The 17,217-nt window shown below is 48.2% G+C and overlaps 6 protein-coding genes across 6 annotated transcripts; 4 read left to right on the forward strand and 2 right to left on the reverse strand.

The window, feature by feature from the left end:
• Nucleotides 1-862: 862 nt before the first annotated feature.
• Nucleotides 863-1,396, reverse strand: EV420DRAFT_1257327 (acyl CoA binding protein-domain-containing protein; the record flags this gene model as incomplete). Its single annotated transcript, XM_060466825.1, has 4 exons — nucleotides 863-1,058; nucleotides 1,112-1,175; nucleotides 1,225-1,246; nucleotides 1,304-1,396. The coding sequence occupies 4 exons, from the start codon at nucleotides 1,394-1,396 to the stop codon at nucleotides 863-865; spliced, it is 375 nt and encodes a 124-aa protein (XP_060339538.1).
• Nucleotides 1,397-1,968: 572 nt separating this feature from the next.
• EV420DRAFT_1472916 (pleckstrin-like protein) lies at nucleotides 1,969-3,569 on the forward strand (the record flags this gene model as incomplete). Its single annotated transcript, XM_060469090.1, has 4 exons — nucleotides 1,969-2,049; nucleotides 2,101-2,415; nucleotides 2,466-3,080; nucleotides 3,129-3,569. 4 exons carry the CDS (start codon nucleotides 1,969-1,971, stop codon nucleotides 3,567-3,569), a joined length of 1,452 nt encoding a protein of 483 aa, XP_060339539.1.
• A 1,166-nt stretch (nucleotides 3,570-4,735) lies between these two features.
• On the forward strand, nucleotides 4,736-6,900 carry EV420DRAFT_1472917 (fungal-specific transcription factor domain-containing protein; the record flags this gene model as incomplete). The annotated part of the gene is made up of 5 exons (XM_060469091.1): nucleotides 4,736-4,837; nucleotides 4,882-5,061; nucleotides 5,118-5,400; nucleotides 5,458-5,547; nucleotides 5,600-6,900. 5 exons carry the CDS (start codon nucleotides 4,736-4,738, stop codon nucleotides 6,898-6,900), a joined length of 1,956 nt encoding a protein of 651 aa, XP_060339540.1.
• Nucleotides 6,901-8,033: 1,133 nt separating this feature from the next.
• On the forward strand, nucleotides 8,034-10,472 carry EV420DRAFT_1258889 (fungal-specific transcription factor domain-containing protein; the record flags this gene model as incomplete). The annotated part of the gene is made up of 8 exons (XM_060466920.1): nucleotides 8,034-8,239; nucleotides 8,289-8,310; nucleotides 8,364-8,462; nucleotides 8,511-8,797; nucleotides 8,859-9,180; nucleotides 9,233-9,619; nucleotides 9,671-10,124; nucleotides 10,174-10,472. 8 exons carry the CDS (start codon nucleotides 8,034-8,036, stop codon nucleotides 10,470-10,472), a joined length of 2,076 nt encoding a protein of 691 aa, XP_060339541.1.
• A 1,061-nt stretch (nucleotides 10,473-11,533) lies between these two features.
• On the reverse strand, nucleotides 11,534-15,092 carry EV420DRAFT_1661284 (VTC domain-containing protein; the record flags this gene model as incomplete). Its single annotated transcript, XM_060478919.1, has 15 exons — nucleotides 11,534-11,999; nucleotides 12,055-12,728; nucleotides 12,783-12,853; nucleotides 12,912-13,019; nucleotides 13,083-13,284; nucleotides 13,333-13,567; nucleotides 13,618-13,736; nucleotides 13,789-13,827; nucleotides 13,879-13,939; nucleotides 13,993-14,196; nucleotides 14,250-14,258; nucleotides 14,309-14,650; nucleotides 14,796-14,897; nucleotides 14,954-15,019; nucleotides 15,069-15,092. 15 exons carry the CDS (start codon nucleotides 15,090-15,092, stop codon nucleotides 11,706-11,708), a joined length of 2,550 nt encoding a protein of 849 aa, XP_060339542.1. The 3' UTR covers nucleotides 11,534-11,705.
• Nucleotides 15,093-15,224: 132 nt separating this feature from the next.
• EV420DRAFT_1496380 (Gtr1/RagA G protein Gtr2) lies at nucleotides 15,225-17,030 on the forward strand. Its single transcript, XM_060470888.1, has 7 exons — nucleotides 15,225-15,393; nucleotides 15,440-15,541; nucleotides 15,598-15,706; nucleotides 15,762-15,888; nucleotides 15,941-16,134; nucleotides 16,187-16,329; nucleotides 16,378-17,030. Exons 1-7 carry the CDS (start codon nucleotides 15,281-15,283, stop codon nucleotides 16,748-16,750), a joined length of 1,161 nt encoding a protein of 386 aa, XP_060339543.1. The 5' UTR covers nucleotides 15,225-15,280; the 3' UTR covers nucleotides 16,751-17,030.
• The last annotated feature ends 187 nt before the right edge of the window (nucleotides 17,031-17,217 follow it).

Here is a 17,217-nt window from a genome sequence, read left to right on the forward strand (position 1 = left end):
TTCTCGAAAATCTTCGACATAACACGAAAGAATGATTTTTAGGGTGGAGCGGGCAGTATTCCACCCTGTACTGCAGCCGGAGCCTGGAATCAATCAAAGCTTGCTCAAAAGAATACAGGTTTATCCGCCCTTCGCGAACCCAGGTTTACCGGCATCCTCCACCGCCGACCCTTCGCCCAGTTCTTCAGTGCTTTAGCGCTGGCAGATAGAAGGATCTTCACCATATGATTTCTAGATACATCAGATGGCTCTGTGTGTCCAACTTCCCAGACGCGCGAGAATTGGAAGACAACTTTGGGGAAACCTTCTTGTACGGAATCGATTGTCATCGCGCCATCAATCGTGGCGACATGGACGAGGCTTTCTGATCTCCACCATGTCTTTGGCATTTTACATGTAACATAGCATGTCCCTGACGCGGCATCGAGGCGGCGGGATGCAGAATGAAGCCTCATGATTGTGGTTGAATTAAAAAGCAGGACTGGTGAGGGATATATGAACGCAAAATTGGCAGGTTACATGGACCTTAATTGAAATGATGGGCTAGTGCCAGTATGAGCGTTCCTTGGCTGAGTGTGTCACAAGTGAATGAAAACTTGCTGTGAGGGTGACCGAGGGCCTTCCCATCAGGACGGGAGAAGCGCTACTGCTTATAGCTAAGCGCTTAAGACTGGCCTATCAGTTTCGTCGAGTAAGCGCCGGAAGATTGAAGCGATGGAACAGCATGTGCAATTGTCACGTCCTCGGGACGCAGCTGATGGTTCGAGCCAAGTACACGTTTGCAGTTTGCACGCAATGGTTCAGTCGTTCAGAAACTGGTGATATACATGACGAAACCTTATACAATTCCACCTTGCCTAGTTCAAGCGGCAGCCTCGAGTTCAGCGAGGTATTTATTCGAGGTCTCGTCACCAGTCTTCTTGAGAATCTGAAAGTGACAGACTGGTAAATGAAACAGCGGCGTGTGAACCCGAAGACAACGCGCCTCGGTCAATTTCTCGACGTATTTGGACTGAGCTTCCTCTTTAGAAGTGCCCTTGACCTTGTTCCAAGCATCCCTAAAGGACGAAGCATGAGAATTCGAACCTCCACAAGTAAGCAACACACACACCATTTGGCTTTGCCTACGAAATCGAGTATACCTGGACGCTCCGTATTGACATCGCCGATAGTTCCTTTGATGTTGTTAGGAGTAGACGCATGGAATGGTTTATCGGTACAGACCTTGCTTATAATAAGAGTAGAACTGCAAATCGCGAAAATCAGATCAAAAAGAGAAGTAATAGGGGTTTGTTCGGCTCACAAAGAGCTGGTCATCCTGGGTAGGCTTGACCGGGCCGTCCTTGGGGAGGCTCTGGACGATCTCTATGGCCTTCTTGAACTGGGCTTCAGACATGGTGGTTTGTATATAAGGGGCTCCAGCAAACGACAATAGTTAAGATTATCGGCATTCGGCACTCAGTTCCGTCGTTATCGATCGACGGGAATTCCCTTAGCAGTGACCCTTGGTCGAACACTTTTCGACTTGTCAAAAGCCCAGACCCAGGATAATGATAATCATGATTGACCTTTGAGTCCAAAGTATCTTTCTCATGAAGACTATGCCCGTTGGTACACCACTTTTGGACCTATGTAGACAGGAAATCAATATTACTTTGAACTATTTGTGTAACCTGCGCGTCGTGGCGGGAGAGATGTCGATATGGATGTATGTCGGTGCCAATTGTCGTACTTTCCGTAAGTCTACATGAAAAGATAATGAACTTTGCTTCGGATGTTCGGTACGAGCAGCCTCACCGACAAAATATGCTGAAAATGGTCATGTCACAGTATATCACATATGTGACGCCGGCACATAGGCGCACAGCCACAGTCAATCTTATTGCTTTGTTGCGACTTTGCTGTCAAGGTTCGGTAACACTTTCTAAACACGCCTCTCCGCGTCGTCGTCGTCGACCCAACGACAGTATGTCTGCACCTGCTGCGGCTCCTTCAGCGCAGGAAGTCCAACGAAAACTCTCTGTCCACTCTGCTGCCAAAAGTCCTAAAGTGGGTCTGCGATTTGCATCCGTGTGGGGCAACGTATTAACCACTTGACAGCCTCAAAGCATTTCCATTGCCGCTGTCTCTGGCACAGAATCAGATTCGGATTCCATTTTGACCCCAGATGTACATCCAATATTGCCTTCGGGAATGGTCACTGGCGTTACTGGCTCAGTTCACGGCGCGGCTCTTATCCAGGCCCCGCTTTCCGCTATCGCTGAGAGATCTAACAGTGGTGAGGATACGGAGGATGAAGACGACGAGGAAGAGGGAGGCTGGAAATCCGCTGCCAGTAGGGTGGGCACTCATGATTCCGTTGACGAAAGTGTCATCAAAGCTGGCTATTTATGGAAGAAGGGCGAGCGAAGAAAGGTCAGCGACGTTCGCTTTCTGCGCTGTATGCTCCCTCATTGCTTCTGTAGACATGGAAAAAGCGGTGGTTCGTTCTACGACCGACACAATTGGCATACTACAAGACAAATGCAGAGTACCAACTACTTCGCCTTTTGGAATTATCGGATGTCCATTCCTGCACACAAGTCTCCTTAAAGAAACACGAAAACACATTTGGGCTCGTCTCGCCTGTGCGAACTTTCTATCTGCAGGCTAAATCGCCAGGCGATGTCCAGGAATGGGTCACCGCCATTGATGAAGCTAGGCAAACTCTTCTTGCCACATCGACTCCAAATTCGGTCTCTAGTCCTATTCCTATACCCAAAACACAAGACCGGTCCAGCAGCATCTCTCCGCCAATGATAACACCTTCTCCTCCATCATATCTCAGCTACGCTCAAAACGCAACGTCTTCAGATTCGGAAGATGCCTCTCCTGTAGGCCAAAGAACTTATTCGGTATCTTCACAACAACGTTCTAGCATCGCGTCTTCACCGTCAAAAATGCCAACTGGCGCAGTAAAGGATCTAACGAAGAGCGTTCTTTCTGGCTACCTCATGAAGTGTGGGTCGAAGCGGCGTAATTGGCGTAAACGTTGGTTCGTCCTTTCCGGCGAAAAACTAGTATATTACACAAGCCATATGGTCAGTAATGTTTTGACATAGTAGCTGAGGGAAGCTCACATCTCGTAGGATGCAAAACCGCATCGACAATTCCAGTTGACGGAGATTCTGGACGCCCTCGAATACAACTTGCCTGCTCATCGACAACCGCTCACGACCTCACCTCCCCTACCAGCCTCGATGGAGCCAGATGATAGTCACAGTGATCATACCTTCAAGGTTGTAACGACCAAACGAACACTACTTCTTTGTGCGCCGAACGAGGAGGACGAAATCAAGTGGCTAGGTGCGATACGAGCGCTCATTGCTCGCAGATCTGGTTCCGGTGTCGTCCCTGGTGAGACTGCGAAGATACCTACCGTCACATCATCGACAGCGGATATAAGCCCCAATAGTTCCGGATTTACAACTGGTTCAAGCGGTGGTATTAAAGGCAAGGTTCGAAGGGTGAGCGTCAGTGGCTCCGGGGTAAATCCTGGCGTCATAGTTGAAGAGGACAGCCAGAAATAGTTGTGGTTGGACAAGTCGCAAATGTTTTCCCGTCTCCGTGCTCTCTCGCCGTCCTCCCTGTTCCACGGAGTCCCTCATCTTTTTCCTCGCTATTTTTATTTGCTGCGTAGGCATCAAGATGGACTCTGCCTTCCATTCCACTCGGAATACCCATTTTTGGTCGCATACGTACATATGTTGGTTTCCTAATTGTTCATACTACGCTTGCCGGTTTGGCTTGGGACTGTCGACATGCTTTCCCTTCTTCTACTTGTTGCAATGGAGATATATATCTAATCTATGATGCGGGAAGGTGTTATCTTAGCGCTTGCTCTCCACGATGTGGACGGAATGCAGGGCCGCCAAGCGCGGAGGAATCGCATTAGCAAGTTCCTGTTCCCAGGAAATTCTCACTAGCTCTGGGAAAGCGACATCTTGATTCGTTGATTCTGACAATCCCCCCGGCGTTCCCACGGATCCTGTAGGGAGCGGCGTATACTTTGGATACCGTACAATAAATAGCCTGGTACCATTCAATGCATCAAACAGCTGCCTTACAACCAACATTCTAGGCAGCGTTGGAGTGGGGATTCTCAATCAACCACGCTCCGACCTCAACGGCTAACCGAGGCTAACTCGATTCAGAGCTTGAACGTCAAACAGTCCTGTACTGTATTGTTCTATGCTAGTACTCAAGTACCTTGATTACGATCTACAGGAATATAATATAGGACAATAATATTGCAGTCAAATTGGCGGTAATCACAGATCCAGATTTTTTCATAGGAAGGATCCCCAATAAGAACCCTGAGTAGATCGAAGGCCTGTGTTAAAATCAACCTAGAAGGGTTTTACGGAAGGAAACAGCAGTTGCATGGGATGGGAGATTGAATGGCACGAGAACTGAATAAGAGGCCTCAATAATGTTGATTTTGGTACGAAATATGATTACTCGAAAAAGACTTAAAAAGGGAAGAGGACCCCGAGACCGCGTGACAAGGTCAAGATCAACCATCATGTCCCAAAGGAAACGGTTAATGTCCGGGCTACTTATACAAGTACAGTGCCTTCATGGCTCGCCGTACGGTTTCCTCATACCTTCATCACGCTTCGTTGTACATCCCGCTATCGTTTTGCTTTCGTTTTGCTTTTAGTATTCTCATTATCTCTCTTCCTCATTTAATGCCATGCCTGCTGCCAAGAATGGCATCAAGAAACACGGAGCGCCCAAAGCCAAAGGCTCTGTACGCGCCAAGTCGGGCTGTTATACCTGCAGAATTCGAAGGAAGGTTTGTCATTTCTCAGCAATTGTCGCCATCCTCTCGCTAATCAGTTCATCTCTCTTCCTTCCAACTTGGAATCATACCGATTCATTATTACCGTGTGGCGGTGTGGCGTGGCGCGTATCCAGAAATGCGACGAAGATCGTGACGCACAAGGCAATTGCAAGTCTTGTGTTCGTTTGAAGCTCCAGTGCCTGGGGTTCGGCCCTAAGCGCCCTGAATGGCTTAAGGTCAGGCAAAGTCCCCATCCGACCTTGTGTGGCGCAGTCCTCATGTTGTATGACAGGAGCAACACACTAAGCTACGAGCAGACATTAAGAGTTTCCTCGCGGGGAATGGCATGATTAAAGGTCATGCAGGCACCAACAGTCGGGACAGCAACCCAGACCAAATTCTTCTTCTACGCCAGGAGGACGACTCTATGTCTTCCTCCGAAAGTCCTGACGCCCGCAACGTCGACTTACCCATGACTGGAGGCGAGTACTCCAGGAACACCTCCGCTATGCGCGATGAACCTTGGAACGGCGTTAACAATACCTACGTTGACGCAGCATACACCACCGAAGACGGTATGCCACATCCTTGCCTTTCAATATATCAGTACTAAACTTCTTCGTCTTTCTCAGCTCTGGAGTTGCAGCTACGGCATGAATCTCCTTATGATAACGATAACCAGGCGTACGATATAATGCACTACCCTAATAGCCTACCCGGATGTAAGAACTTGTACTATTAAATATATATTCATGTAATAACGACCTTTCGTAGGGTCGGGTCCGAATTCAACGCGAAGCAACCTTGCTGCTTCCTACAATCTCCTTTTAACAATGCCTGACGATGATGTATACCTCGAACCGGCCTCCTCAATGTCCTCATTCTACCATAGACTAATGGTACCCGGAGGATCTGCTGATGAACTCGTCAATCACTACCTCAACGTTGTTGTTGCTATGCAATTCCAACTTGCCGACAAAATCAGATTGCCTGAAGTCATATACACCGCGGTCGAAGGTGATTGTTATCGAAGTGCAGCCCGTCTTTTGGCGTTCATACACCAAAGACGTCAAGCTGTGCCTTCCGTACCCGCGTTACAGGACAACACCCCGAGGCGTCAGTACGATGAACTCAAGCTTGCTTTGAGCAAAGGTTCATCGTACACTGAGGACGAGGCTATGGCATCTCTGACTGTTATCTCGTCATTCCTCTTTGACGGCGGAAAGGGAGAATGGCAATGGTGGCTAGAAGTAGCATTCAAATATGCGAGCACGGTCCTTGGTCGCTACATGTCTCCCCGTGAGGCCCTTATGTTGTGCACTGAGAAGGAACGTTTTCTCGTGAAAACGGCCATCTGGTTCGATGTCCTGGCGTCGGTGACAACTCAAAATCCCCCTTTGTTCTTATCCATCATCAGAGAACTGTTCGCTCCTGAGACGAGTGGTATTACCGACCTCTTCGAATCCGTCCCGGCCGAGCTTTCCATGATGACAGTCATGGGATGTGAAGGCCGTATTGTTTGGGCATTGGCAGAAATATCGTATCTGGCATATTGGAAACAGCGTCAAATGAGCAAGGGCCTGTTGAGCGTCCCCTCATTGGTCACACGATCTCATCCGATTGAACTCTGCCTCTCCGAACCTCTTCGATTTTCTACGACTCAAACCCACTTTGATGAAGCCCGCTACCGTTCTTCTGAAATCTTCCGGACATCAGCGCGTGTCTATCTACGTGCAGTCGTATCTGGTGACTATCCTAATGTCGCAGATATAGCAGCTTCTGTCCAAGATGCTTTGACTGTACTCAATGACATGAACCGGTACTGCACTGCCCAAGTTCGTACAGCCGTCGTTCGAAGCACCGTATTTGCTTTCTTCGTGTGTGGCTGCCTCACAGATAATCAATCACACCGCCACATCCTTCGTACTCAACTTGCCGAGGAAGGGAGTGTCGGTAACTGTTCCGCACTTGTACAGCTACTTGACAAGGTGTGGAATATCCGGAGTAGAATGAGCCGGCACGATCCCGTTCCTTGGCGTCAAATTCTGAAAGATGAAAAAATGCTCCTGGTATAGATAGGTATTTCAATCGGCTTCTTGTTTTCCATCTTTATAGTTCTCACCAGGTTCGGACTCCGAGCCCTTCTTGGGCGTTGCTACTGATATATGTTCTGCTCTGAGATCTAGTTCCTCATGTATACCTGGCCTCGATCGGCTTGTAAAACGCATCACTCTATAGTACAAATATTACATCGTAACATTACCACAAGCAATTATAACACATCGGATCGTCGTCTGGGGGGCCGGAGCCAAGCGCTAGTGACTCGCGATGACCACGGATTCGGTCCCTTACTAAACACAGCCACAGGAAGTTCGGCAGAAGCATACGCAATATAAAAGGCGAAGCTTTGCTTGTCCCTGTAAAATGAGAATTTCGTGAATTGTTGACCCTTGTGTGCTATTTGCGGTTCGTTCGGGGGATTAGATAAAAGAGTTGGTTCCAAGATGTGACTGTCCATTAAAGGGATGGCATCGATGCAGAGGGAGAGCGAAAGACCAGGATACTGAAATGGATAGAGTTTACAGCAACCGAACGTGGTAAGCACAGGAAAGGTATTTACATCCACTGATTTGACATCGGGGCAAAAACAGACGCGATATATATCAGGACGTGAGATTATTCAGGGCCCCCCATGTGGCCTCCTTCCGTACCCTGTATATCGGCTACATTTTAGCACCGCCAGCTCGAAAACATGTACCGATGCACAAGGAGATGGGGGTAACTCGTATACGCAATGTCAGGGAAAATAAGATTCAGGAGATTCACCTTCGGCTTGAGCTGAGATGCTAAAACAAATTGGCATATTGCATATAAATTCAAAATCTGCAAATATGATCTACCACTCGGAAGTCGACCGACATAGGTACAAAAAAGAACATAAAAGCATCACCTAGAGTCATTCGTGTCTCAGGTCTGCATATTTTATGCTCCTTGGTAACCCTCCATCACTGCATCAACTAGTTCCCCCCGCTTCGATCTCCTTATATTCAAGCCCCTTCTAACACGGCCCACGCGTAACCGGCTTCCCTGCGGACCCTTTCCTATCAATTAGTCACGCTTACTTTCTTGTTCCGACTTTCTTAAACTCAGCCCTAGCCTTGGTCAGACTGTTGGACGTCCTCGACGATCAAATCACCCGTTTCTTTGCATGGACTATACAACGTCCATAGCTTTCAGAACTTCGTCGTCTGCCCCAGCTTCCTCTAACGTCTCACCATCGCTCTATCCCGTATCAATGGCCCCAGCACCCGAGGATCGCGAATCACCCTCTTTAAGCAGCAGCAGCAGGGGAACGCCAACTTACAATACCGTTGATTTGCCACGCACTCCCTCTGCAAGCAAAGGTGGTTGTTGGTAAGTGCTACAACACTGTTTTTTGACGCGCTGACCTAATTGACAATAGGACGTGTCGGCTGCGACGAAAAGTGAGTTAATATTACTCCAACCGATTTTACCGCCATATCTTAATGGTTGTCAGAAATGCGACGAGCAGCGGGAAGGCGACTCATGTCGCACTTGTGTACGTCTAACCATTGAGTGTTTAGGCTGGGGTCCAAAGCGACCGGAATGGATGCGCGTGAGTGATCCGCCATTATTCCCTAACTTCCACTTATCATTTTGATAGGATAAGCAGGCCGTCGAGGCATACAAGGCAAATATCAAGGCAAAGCTTACTCGTGCTGGTCTCATCCGGGGGCAACCCCGGACATCCATGCTACAAGCACAAGCAACCAAACCCGCCCCACCGTCGCGGCCGTCCACTTTCCATCGCCTTTCGGCACCCTCTCCCAAGACATCTGAAAAATCATCGAGCACGGCCTCATCATCACTGACTCTTGACGCCGACCTCCGACCCTTTGATTATCGTTTTGATCAATCTCGCATGGGTGCAATATCCGGGATGGCCGGTGAGTTTGAGTAAACCTCCATATCTCGCGCGTCGCTAACGATTCACGGCCGTAGGGTCATCAAGCGGCTTTCACCAACTCCCGGCCGCATCCTATAGTGATTCTAACGTCAATTCCATGGATTTCGGCGCGCCGATGTACCAGTACTCACCGCAATCTTCGTCAGTCCACAGTGAACCCTTAGACTTCGATATGGGCTTGTATGTTGCAACACACAGTAGCGACCAATTTGATTTCAACATCCGCCCCCCATCCCCCATACAAAGTTTCCCTCTACTTGCCGGCCAAAACTCCATCCAAGAGAGCCACGTCATGTATTTCTTCGAACATGTCAGAAAGACGAATATTCTTTTTTCCAGCAACGCGCTCACGAATCTTACGTATACTGTGAGTCCATATACTAGGAAGATATGAGCGCGGATTGACATGTGAAGAATAGATGATCGTACAAGAACCCCGGGGAGCAGTCACCAACGCCGTCTGCGCCTTATCAAGTCTCCATTTCACACGAATGCGTGTTGCGCAGGGCTTAGAGGCTCCGGATCCCAATCCGGAACACTCAACAGCGCAATATTTCCATGACGAGGCCGCCTTTCAACTCGCTAGTGGAAAGCAGACGAAATCACGTCACGACGAAAGTGATGTCCTCGCCGCGTTGTACCTGCTATGCTTTTCCCAGATGGCCGGAAGCACAGTTGACTGGCTTCCCATGCTGGCCGTCGCCTTGGAATGGATTTCCCAGACAGGTCTTCCAACTGCTGATAACCCCAAGCTTGTCTTGGCGAATATGAGTACATCCAGTCAATTGATCGTGAAATGCACAATGGTATGCATGTCTTCCATTTGTCGTCCGCAACATCTGACCTCGTCTTTGTAGTGGATGGAGATCTTTGCATCATTTACGTTGATGAAACAACCCAAGCACCTGGCACTGTACAGATGTCTGCTTGGGGATCAGAACGGATTTTGGGGGCACGAATGCCGCGGACTCCACATGGAAAACTTGACCGGATGTCCTGACGAGGCGATGCTCGCTCTTGCCGAGATATCTGGGCTGGCCCATTGGAAGGTATCCGAGCAAGCGAAGGGATCCCTGAGCTTCCGTGAACTTGTGCGGCGCGGCGATGACATAGAACAAAGGCTGCGAAATCGGCAACGCGAACCGTCGAATTTTGGCGAACAAACACCGTTACACCCGAACCTGATGCAAGCGACCATGTCTGACGCAGGAGTGATATCCTACCCGGACGAGGTCATGCATTTGGTCGGAAACATCTTTCGAGAAAGTGCAGTGTTATATCTTTATACCATAATCAACGAAGACAATCCAGGTACGCACCTTGGTCTCTCACCCTCCTCCGTTGCTAACACCTCCCTCAGCCGTGCCCGAAATTGCCGCATCGGTTAATACGATTACACAGCTGCTCCATCAATTGGCGCCCTCGGAGATCGATCGAACTTTGGTATTTCCCATGTGTCTGGCAGGATGTATGACAGACAACTCGTCACATAGAGAGTTCCTAAAAGCAAGACTGCAATCACAGGATGAGAGCATCGGAAACTTGTTGCGAACGCGATTAGTGATGGAAGCCGTATGGCAAAAACGCGATACACGTGTTGGCTCAAGCGAGTGGAGAGAAAACCTCCGCGAACGGTGCCCTAATTTGCTCCTGATATGAATCCAAGTATACCCTTCATACTAATTTAACACTCACCTGCTATAGTAGTCATTAAGTTTTCATCTTGTATCCATAACCCGACCTGTTCTATATCATAAATGTTAGCTGTAATATATAACCATTAAAAGCTCAGAACCTGCGGGAATAAGACAGTTGACAATTGCTGAATGGAAGTCAAGTTTGCACATCTTGAACGCGTGCAATGGAGGAGGTCGATGTCAAATACCGCCCGCATAAGTTCTAGCTGCACGTTAAGAACCAAGAGAGCGCCAAGAGGTGGATACCCACATCTTGATTCCGTAGAATGAGCATTTCCCGGCAGCAGCGGGAAATTGGCATGGAGAACTGCCGAACGAAGATAGCGGTACATGGTGGTACCGTTAGAATTATAGAGGAGAGACGGTGGGGGCTACAGAAGAACGGGGGCCTTAGGACGAGGTGGAAGATTAAAAGGAAAAGAAGAGTGCATGGGCGCAACTGCCACCGTTTCGTTTGGTTGTGTTTGCCGCCCATCTATATACCGAGTCAATCGGCATATGTGATTTACATTGCTCTCCGCCCTTGTTTAGTCTTTGTCGCCGATCCTTGTGCCATCTGTGGGCTGCTGTCTGTCGCGTCTGTTGTAGTATCTTCAGTTTTTGTCAAATTATAGACAATTTTGCGGAGGGCATTGTGCGAACTTCGGAAAGGATTTGCCACTTACTGCTGCCATGCCAATACCATGTGCGTGGTGGGCGCGGGCGCTGGCGCTGGCGCTGACGGCTAAATGTATCTCATTGCCAAGCATCCTGTTATGAAGGTGGGATAGAATTGAGTATCCCGCCCACATGATTTCTAACTTAAGTTTACTTTACGACAATTTGCGGCTGGAAGCGTAGTTCCTGGAAGAACAGCAGCGAGCGCGGGGTCTCGAATGTCCACTCTTCTTGCAAACTTGAACATGAGGAGCACACCTCTCCCAATACGTTTCTACTTTCTTTCCGTTTTCTCTCGGATCATATTTGCAACGGGCGCATCTATCCATGATACACGGTACCGCTTCGAATTCATCGACTTCTTACTCCGAAAGGAGCTTTTGAATAAGCACGCTTATATGTAGGATTAGAATACTATTGATATCCTTTGGTACGTGCATCAAGTACTTGAGATTTCATTTCAGTTGAATATTTTCCATGAATGTCCTTCAAACGCGCTGTAACATGACGGTATTACATCTTTGACCTCACCTCGAGTTTAATTTTGGCCAAACATTTCCGAAACCCGTAAACCAATGTTGGATGCCATCGCCGAGAACAGGACGAAGCATAAGATCGTCGGTCCATATTTGTCGTAGTACAGCCCTTCCGCTCGTCTCTGCCTCAGGCTGAGAGCTCGATACAGGAAGATGCCTGCAGAATACGCGATCGCCAACAAGGCACAGAAGGTAAACAATGCTGCACTGATGAGACCACGGGAATCGTCCGGTGAGGTGAAGTTGAGTAGCGTTGTAGCTATGGTTCCAATGAATACGGACATATTGAGCCATTTCTAGAGAAGCGGCGCCTGTAAGATACTGATATCCATATTTGGTTATAATACTCACCAAAAATGTTCTCTCAGTGGCAAAGTAAACCTTGGGCTCGATGCGAACAGGAACAGAAATTCTTTTGCCAGCAGGTGCAGTCCATTCTCGGACCAGCAAACGATCATCAGTACCGGTTGCAGGCCTTCCTTCACCTTCCCCTTCGTCAACAGGTTCGAGACCTCGTTCCTGAGTTTGGCTTTCGCCCTTCAGACGAGTTCTCAATGTCTCATCAAAAGCGGAAGACGGCGCCAAAGGGTCGATTGAGAGTGCTCTCGCTTTACGGGTGGATTGTTGGGTTTTCCTTCCCCTCAAGAAAGCTGTCCTTTCATCTGCCTCTTCTTCGTCGTCGGCTTCGAGAGTCTCTTCGTCGGGAGATGCGGCCTTGCTCGGCTTTTTTCCATTTACAAGCTCCTTTGCACGTGCTTCCTTCAACATTTGTTCGCGGTAAGCTATGGCAGCAGTGACTTCCTCCCCGCTGAGACCGGTGCGCTTATATTCATCTTTAGCAGGAGCAAGGTCAATGTTCTCGTCTTCTTCTCCTTCAGAGACAGGCTCAGCGTAGTTGGGATGCGGTGGCGTTCGTGAATGTGAACTATCGCGTTGTTCAAAGGATCCCTTCGATGACGAAATAGCAGAGGGTCGTTCGATGATTGAGAGGTAGCCAGTATCCGGTTTCAAGATGTCAGTGTCCACTGTTGCATCTCCTTTAGTGCAAGGTTTTAGACTGTAGACATCAGGAAACGTACTCTGCGGTAACCAGAACGGGACCAGGTCCACCCGATTCGGCAGGAGGGTGGCACACCCGTGAATGAATTTACTGCGCAAGTGTCAAAGTCAGTCAATCCATTATTTGATGAAAATAACGGCACTCGTACCTGAATTTCGGTACCGCTTCCACCAGATGAGATTGAACCAGATCTGTGACCCATTGAGGTGGCTCTTGTCCTAACTGCGTTTGGAGTTTTACTTCCAGGACTCCATACCTGGTGGATGAGGAGAGGCGAGATGATTAGTACGACTATACCTATGTGAACATAGAGGCTTACTTGAAAAGCTCTTTATCATCCTCCGGCACCTGTTCAAAGGGATGATCGATGCCGATATCTGTTCGACGCCAGTTATCACCAGCGCGTACCCGCCCATCCCAGTTGTCTTCTCTGACTAAGGTAAGTTCTGTGTCCAAGGAGATCCGCACCCGGGCGTCACCCGGGAGTTGGAATGCAGTCCGGTTATAGAAGGAGCGCATCACTAGTCAACATCAGAAACGGACCATAGGTTATATCAGGCTGAACATACCAGGCTGAAGTTTCCGAGTTAGAATAGCATACTGGACTTCATCGGCAAGTTGAATCATAGCATCAACCTCCTGCTGCGTTTTCTTTCCCTTCTTAACCAGTTGCTGGAATTCAGCGTCCATGGTATACTCCCCTTTGAGGAAAGCGTTAACTAAATGCTCCTTTATAGGAAACCGAGCTTTGACAGATTTTTCGCCGGTCCAATCTTCTCGATGCGTTTTCCGCTCTACAAAAATCTGCCCCGAACGTAAACAATGATAAAATATAATGGAAACCAAGCACGTACAGTTTTTGTCGTGACGTCTCCATACCATCGCAACCGTATAGCCTCTGCACCCTCTGTCTTTTCAAGACGACCCAGATAAAGCTCAAGGTCTTCGTTGTCAAAGTAAATAGAGGTGATAGCTACGCAACAACATTGGTAAATTATAGAGTGATGAGAAACAGAGCAGCGCACCGGCATCTTTCTGCTCAAATTCCTTGTCAGGATTGAAGACTATTAAGCGAAATTGAATAACCATCCTTGGAGGTATATTAATCTACATACCGAGAACCGGTAAATTTCGCAAGATAGCCAATTTCAGCGGGACTAGATTATCTGGATGGACCTTAATAGTAGTGTTAACGCTGCGGGATTTCGACGAAACGGCAGTAGCTATACCCAGTACTTTGTTGTCTGCCTGACAAAGGCGCTCTGAGTCCCACCCGCACTTGAATCGCCTTGAACAGGATGGCCGCGTGTTCGCACCAAGTCATAGAGTTTAGAAAGCTTTACGATGAGGGCATCCCAGTTATATCGATAGAAGGGTCGCTTTTCCAGATAATCTTGAATAAATGTCGTCTTCAAGGAGCGAGATGTTTGTTTCTAGGGACGCATGAGTGACAAGGTTCCGCTTGTAACTCGATGAGAAGACACACATCATGTTTCTGCAACCACGGTTAGATATGAACACAAGGTATAGATGCATGTAACAGACCTTAAGAATTTTCATGAAGCCAGTGATATTTAGCTTAGTGTACAAAGCTAAATCGTGCACATCTGCGACGAGGTTGGCTACTTCCTCCTCAAGTCCATGGAACCTGTTTTCTAGGGCATCGTAAGACTCGTCGCTGAGCTCCTCGTCAGTTTCGTCATCGTCATCCGAGCCGCCATCTTCATCGTAAGGTTCACGCTGTTGGGACTCGGGGTCCGTCCGTTGGGTGGATTCATCCGTAGAGGTAGCATGGCGTTGATGATAGACAGGGCTTGAACTCTCATCCTCAACTAGACGTTTGACATCTTTCTCGGCGTCACGGATTCGGCGTGAAAGTTCGGAGGCCTATAAATTTGTGAGTATCTCGGAGAAAGGGGGCCTATGTCGTTCCAAACTGCTGCGTGTTGATTGCCACGCGATCGGTGGCCAGAGCTTCTCAGAATCGACAGAGGAGCGTTGCAACGTTTGTGTGCAGAGCAAAAGCACGTACCTTTTCCTTCTGAAAGTCGTGAATTTTATCCAGTTCTTGTTCTAGCCGAGCTCTGAATTCCGTTTCATCCTGCTCATTCCAAGCACGCTCAGTAGTTCGTGCCTTCAGCGATTCCGTCAGAGTCCGTGATTCACGACAAATGTGTTGTTGAAACGGACCTTAAGTTCCCGCTTTAAACCATTGTAGTCCAGATAGAAGGGGCGCCATTCATTGTACAGATCAGTCTGCAAAGGAGGTTGGTTAGCTTAGTTCCAGTGATCCCGGACGGCTTACGCTGATTTTCCTGCCAAACTTCATTATACAGCCAGAAGGATGTAGGTTCTCTGGTAAACAAATGCTTGTTCAGGATGATCTCCGGGCTAATAGGGACGGGAAACGTACAAATTGAAATTTGTTCACCAACGTGCGTCAGAGCCTTATGGTCGGAGTTCGGAACCAATTTCCCAAGACGTTCTTCACAGTCACTATTGGCTCCTTTGCTTGCTATGGCTTCGTATCCGTCGTATGCCGCGACGTCGACGCAAAAAGTATCGACGAGCTCGTATAGAAAATCTGATGCGGTCGCAAGATCAAAGATTCTGCTGCTCGGTCTGCGAAGGTAAGGCCGAAGTATGATTTGTGATAAGCCTGATTCTCTATGTCAGGAGCGGCAAGACGTCAATTCAGCAAGTCCTGTTTGAAAATTTACCGCAAAAACAGACGTTTTATCTTGAACCCACCACGAGAATAATCAAACATACATACGAGTGCGTATACTGGCATTGTCCGCATATCCATAGAGTTGACCGAGTCGCCATGCTAGCACAGTCATTCCTCTTGAAATATGGGACTGCCCAGGGACCATAACCGTCGAAACACTCGGGGCCCCGTTGTCGCAGTTCTTGACCATTATCTTCGTGATTGATATTCGGGTACGTCTTCGCCAGGCCTCCGCTTTTGTCCAGAAAAAATTTGAGTATCCCGCAGGATCTCTACAACCAACCCATTTCGAAACTCGTGGAATTCATTGTCGCGGCGTACCATGAAAATCCGAATGTCAATATTGAGGTCTTTGTCCACAAAGCTGAGAAGCTTCAAGAAGATGACAAGATTGGTGCATCCTTTTCTTCGTGGCATTGCTTATTGTGTACTCAATATTTGGTCAGAAAACTTTAGGCAGATTAATGAACGTGTAACCGACCGACTTTTGGACATTTCTCCCGATTATGAGCAGATGCCTCTCAATTTCTACCTCACTTCGGTATACGACCACACATTACATGAAGCCTTTTCCAGAGTTCTCCACAAACTGATCGACTCTTTGCCGTTCCTCGAAGATCTTCTCAACGTATTCTGTGCCGTGGGTTTTCAATCATCCTTGCGAGGCCTCCGTTGATATAGATACCCCATAGAATTCCCAATCCCCAAAAGCTTTCCTGTTTGACTCAACTTCGCGATTATACATAGCTACGGACGCGTCACCTGTTGACTCGGCTACTCACAATCTGTGCTGTGACTACTTACAAATGCTCAACTCCTTTGGTCCTCTTTATAAGTAGGCATGAATTTGGCGCTTTCAATTAGTGCTAACCGCATTTGCTAGGTCGACATCCGCCAGCTCTTCCCGGCATCGGAAGTTATTACCATCTGCAGCGCCACTGCTTTCCTTGCCATCTCCATCTGATCGTGATGATCTAGAGTCCCCAGGACGTTCGACACCGAGTACTGGAGCGTCAAATTCCAAAAGGCGCGCCAAGGATCTTTTTTATCCAAGTGCCGCGGCTTTGCTGCATCCTTCAACTCCGGGGACAACGCTCACTTACCACTTGATCACGGAACACCTCGCGCTGCTTGCGATTATGCCGACACCCGTTTTTGAAAGTAGACGAGGACTCGTTGAATACAATGTGGTCTTCTTCCGCGAAGGAGTGCAAGAAATTTACCAGGTCGAGCAGGAAGCTCGAAGTGGCGGGTAGTAAACTGTCCTTAGACTGACGGCATGGGGAGTGTAATGCATCGGGCAGAATACCCATTACTATACGGATGTACCAGGTTATCTCAGCCCCAAGGCAACGACAGAATGGACGGGCTCTGAGTATTAGCAAGATTGGGGAAGGTAGCATACCAGTATTTCGAATACATGCAATCGCTCGGACTTCCGACGTTACCTAGGCTTTGCATACGTTTTATAATACCCCCTTGATGTCCCTCAGGGAAGTAAGAAATAATAAGTCGCCATTCGTCGTAATCTACTCGACGTCGAAGATTTAACGTTGCTCAGTGCTGTAGTATATCTACGAGGTCCTGAGTCAGGGTCCAGTAGCCATAAAAGGCAATGGGGTCCCCAATTTGGAGAAAATTTTTCAAAAAGTTTGGGCAAGTTTTTGGGGTATGGCCTTGGGGGTTGGGGCCGTGGGTTCTCTTAAATAGAGTCTCTTCCTTC

The sequence above is a fragment of the Desarmillaria tabescens genome (assembly GCF_030435595.1).
Source record: "Desarmillaria tabescens strain CCBAS 213 chromosome Unknown EV420scaffold_1, whole genome shotgun sequence".
Classification (NCBI taxonomy): Eukaryota; Fungi; Basidiomycota; class Agaricomycetes; order Agaricales; family Physalacriaceae; genus Desarmillaria; species Desarmillaria tabescens.